This window comes from Parasteatoda tepidariorum, chromosome 8, assembly GCF_043381705.1.
Source record: "Parasteatoda tepidariorum isolate YZ-2023 chromosome 8, CAS_Ptep_4.0, whole genome shotgun sequence".
NCBI lineage: Eukaryota > Metazoa > Arthropoda > Arachnida > Araneae > Theridiidae > Parasteatoda > Parasteatoda tepidariorum.
In genome coordinates, this window is record NC_092211.1 from 82993431 (window position 1) to 82997754 (window position 4324).

Here is a 4324-nt window from a genome sequence, read left to right on the forward strand (position 1 = left end):
AGAAGCAGGTTCAAGTGTTTCAGAACACATGCAACGGATGCCGTTTGATATGGGACAGTGCAGAACACATACCACTCGTGTGCCTCTGTTGACCAAGCGTCATCGTCAACTACGCTAAAAGTAGGCTCGAGAGCATCGACACTAGACCATGGTAAAATCGAAGAGAGTTATCTGGTCAGATAAATTACGATTTTCCTTCATCAAATGTCGAAGGTCGTGACTGGGCATGCCATCTTTTAGATGAACAGTTGTTTCCCACCTGTACATACAACAGGTTGCAGGTTGGTGGTGGCGTTATTATGTTTGGTGGATGTAGGCATGGAGGGCCCTGGAGCCCATAGGTGTGGTAGAACATACCCTGAAAGCTGCAGACTACCAGTACAAAATTTCAACTCGATTGCACCTACACGAGGCGTCTATTTTCCTAACCGGAAATGGAATCTCCCAGCACGACAAGGCTTCAATTCACAAAGCTCTAATTATGTTGGAGCCGTCTGGAGAGCATAATGCGATGAATGTCCTAGCCACCTAACTTTGTCAAATCATATTCCAATAGAGCATGTTAGGAATGTCATTGAAAGTCAGAGATCAAGCACCACAATGTCAGAATATCTCGATCTTGAGTGATCTTTGCTTTAGATATTCAGTACACTCTGTCGTCAGTTGACTGCCGAGAACTTTTAGCATTGATGCCAAGGCGACTTGCAACTGTTCTTGAAGCCTAAGTTGGCGTTACGCGTTACTGAGTCGATTGTCCTGTTTTGACCCTTCAGTAAGCAAAAAAAGAAAATCAATTTATCAATCACTCTAAAGTTAATCAATTATGTTATTGTTGTGGACGTAAGAAAAGTGCTATTGATGTGTAAATATCGCAAGTTGTGTCGTAAATTATTATTATTATTATTTTTGCGCCGCGTTACTCTGTTTAGTAAAAAAATTAGAGTAATTGTGATGATGATGGTTCTTTGTCCCAAATAGCCTTATGTCTAAAGGTTTGCATGTCTTCCTTTTTTTAAATTTCAAATTAGCTTTAAATTTGCTAATTTTTTTTTCCTTTTTTTGCCGAATTTTAAATTTCTTGAGAAAATGATAAAACTAATTGCAGTAGAACTACAAATTTCTTAAATCTTAAAAATGACGACTTTGCTTATTTTTAAAGTCTTAAATTCGTTTCAGAGCTATAAAATAATAAAGTTTAGTTTTCCACTTTTTTCAATGAAATTAATTTATATTATTCAAAGAGGTTAACAGTGAATTCGTATTTTTTCTGTTTTCATGAAAATAAGCCAGTTTTAAATTTTATTAATTTAGTTAGAGTGTTAGATAATTAATAATTATGTAATTTAATATGATCAAGCTCAGGCTCTTTTATTTCGGAGGTGCCATTTAAATGATCTTATAACTTCTGCCCATTCTCCATTTTTTTCTATTTAAAAAATCAAGTCTCCTTCGTTTAAAATATTAATTTTTATAAGGAAAAACAAAGGAATGGTTACGAGAAGTAAAGTTAATAATAGCTGATCCTCTCTTTTTCTTTCCTCTATGATACAATCAAATGCATATCAGACATGTGACTAAACTCAATCTTGAACACACTGAACTTCCTCGTTCTCAACTCTCATAGTTTTTCTTTTCCGTTATTTTCAAGTAGTTTTGTTATCTGATTAAGTGTTTTTTATTATCTCAGAAACATAAATGTAAACTCAAATTTTAATAGCATCTATCTGTTACTTCGAGTATTGTTTTCTATGACTGAACATCTAAATAGGGCTGAAAAGTTCAAATTGCTTAATGCGATCAAATTTCCAAAAAGAAAAAAAATGGCTTATAACAAGAATCGAGATTTTGATGTTGTTATTTTTGGTGCTAGTGGATTTGTCGGTCAGTATGTTATTGAAGAATTGGCTCATTCTTCAATATCGTCAAAATTAAAGTGGGCTATCGCAGGAAGAAATAAGGAAAAATTGAGAGAATCCCTTAAGATTGTTCAAGGATATCTTGGAAAAGGTATGTTTTTTAAAAGTTTCAATAGTTATGCTACCCTAGTTTGCTAGTGAATTTTTTAATTCCAAATAGATACTTAAATGTAAATGTAAAGCTTTTGTTTGTAATTTTAAATTGGAATTATTATATTGGAAATAATTATTATTAAATTGGAAATGTAATATTAGCATTTTTATATGAGTACACAAGTACGCTATATAACAGTAGGGGAGAGTGGGGTCAATTGTAACATTTTTTACATACCTATTTTTAACTAACAAAAAATCCAATATATTATTAGTATTAATTGACAGACGAGTAAAGTAGACTATCCCCTACTAGAAAAAAAATACCTTATTTTAAATGTTATTATATTAGCTATTAACAATTTTTCCCAGTCGTGCACTTGTTACAATTGTCCCCACTTACGGGATCAATTGTAACAGTTCATAAATTCAACTGAAACATAGTTAATTATACATATTATCATAGTTGTGATATATTTTTTTATTGATCAAAATAGCAGTGGTATTTTAGGAGTAAAAATAATAATGAGCAGAGGCCTAAAGGGTTAAACTTTTAACTTTAAGGGGTTAAAATTTTTAATTTATGCTGTGAAAGGTGACAAATAAAATAATGCACGAGCAACATAATATAAATGATATAGGAAACTATTGGTGGTTCCTAAAGAGTTAAGTAATGGTTCGTAACCATAAGATTATTTATTTTCAGCTGTTACAATCGTCCCTTCACTTATTGCTACAATCCTCCCCACGACGCCATTTTAGCTTCATTTGTTAAAAAAAGTGCTAGTTAATTAACAAAACTAATCTTTTTTTCTTTTGAAATGTTAATTAAGATGTCCACTTACATATTCGGTTAATAATTTTTATTTGTTTAAGCAAAATTACTTTGTTACAATATAATATTCTAATACCAAAAAAAGTACTTACGTAGCGTGAAAATATCTTTTGTGATGTAACTCATTCAAAAGTACATAAAAATGGTTGCCAGCAGGGGTGTACATGAAGATTTATTAAGTACACCTTGTGCACCACCTTGGAACCAAATCTAGAACCCGACACTCGAAATTTTTGGTCTGTTACAATCGTACCCTGTTACAATTGACCCCACTCTCCCCTACACATCGTACACTTACATCAGTACACAAGTTACCTTGGGAGTACAAATTTATATTAATTTTTCTGCTGCTCGAGATATTTTAACGGATATTTTTCCGTCGGTGATTTCAAATTTTCAGTGGGTGTCTCTCTCTAAGTTATATTTTCTTTCAAATGACGTTTTCAGTTTATTTTTCATCGAAATTCACAAGTTCAAAAACGTTATCTATAAGAAGGGGTGGAATAAAATTTTAGACAAACTTCTTGCGCCTAATCATTAGAATTAAAATGACGTAGGAAAACATCCACGGAAATGTCGTCTTATGCCGCAAGAACTTCCCTACTGTTCCATGACCTGTTTCTTCGCGTGCTTCTGAACAGGTCATAATAAAATAGCACCCCAGCCGCATACGGCGACATTTAAAAGAAGGAATTCTTATTCAATTCGACCAAAAATAGACTAAAAATTTCAATTTTTTTTAAATGTGAAACTTTAGGATAAAAAATAATTTCATGTTTGAAATTCCCGCAACCGAATAAGGTAAGGTCCAGTATTTGTATAAATGGAATAAAAAATTTAACCTCCAGTGTTTGATTCAAAACAGTTATTTTGAGAATTAATGAGTTTAATTTTGTTAAACATTCTTAAATCATTAAAGTATACCAAATAATAATAATCAATAGTATGCCAAATATTGTTGAAAATAGGCAATTTAAGAATTGATGAGTTAAGTAGTATTAAAAATTCTTAAATGGACGGAGATAGCGAATGTTTTTCCTTAAATGAAAACTTATTGAGAAAAAGAAAAACAAAACATTGAAAAAAAGTAATTTGGGTAATAATGTGAAAGATAGCGTTAAATATTACTTAGTGGCTCGACTTAATAGTTGCATTAAGAATCCCTTACTTTAATTTTATTCGTAAACAAGATACTTTGCAAATGAAAAAAAACTACACTTAATATGTTTAAAAAAAAGAATATAAAATCGATTATAATTATAAAAGTGACTAAATATTACATCAATGCATTTCAAAATTGTATCACAAATATAATGAAATAAATTCGTCTCAATTTATAGATTAAAATGATAAATCTATTGGTTAGATAAATCTGTCTGTTAGCTGAATATTTTAGCTAGATATCTAAATTAAAGTTACTGGTTTTGAAACTATATATATATATATATATATACATATTTTATATATATATATATATATA

At 30.9% G+C, this 4324-nt stretch overlaps 1 protein-coding gene across 1 annotated transcript in view; it reads left to right on the forward strand.

Annotated features, from left to right (window-relative positions):
* Positions 1-1570: 1570 nt before the first annotated feature.
* LOC107436416 (saccharopine dehydrogenase-like oxidoreductase) overlaps positions 1571-4324 on the forward strand; it is a gene marked incomplete in the record, with an annotated part of 30977 nt that continues 28223 nt past the window's right edge. The window contains 1 exon segment of the mRNA XM_071184290.1: positions 1571-2007. Coding sequence (XP_071040391.1) covers positions 1749-2007 — 259 coding nt within the window.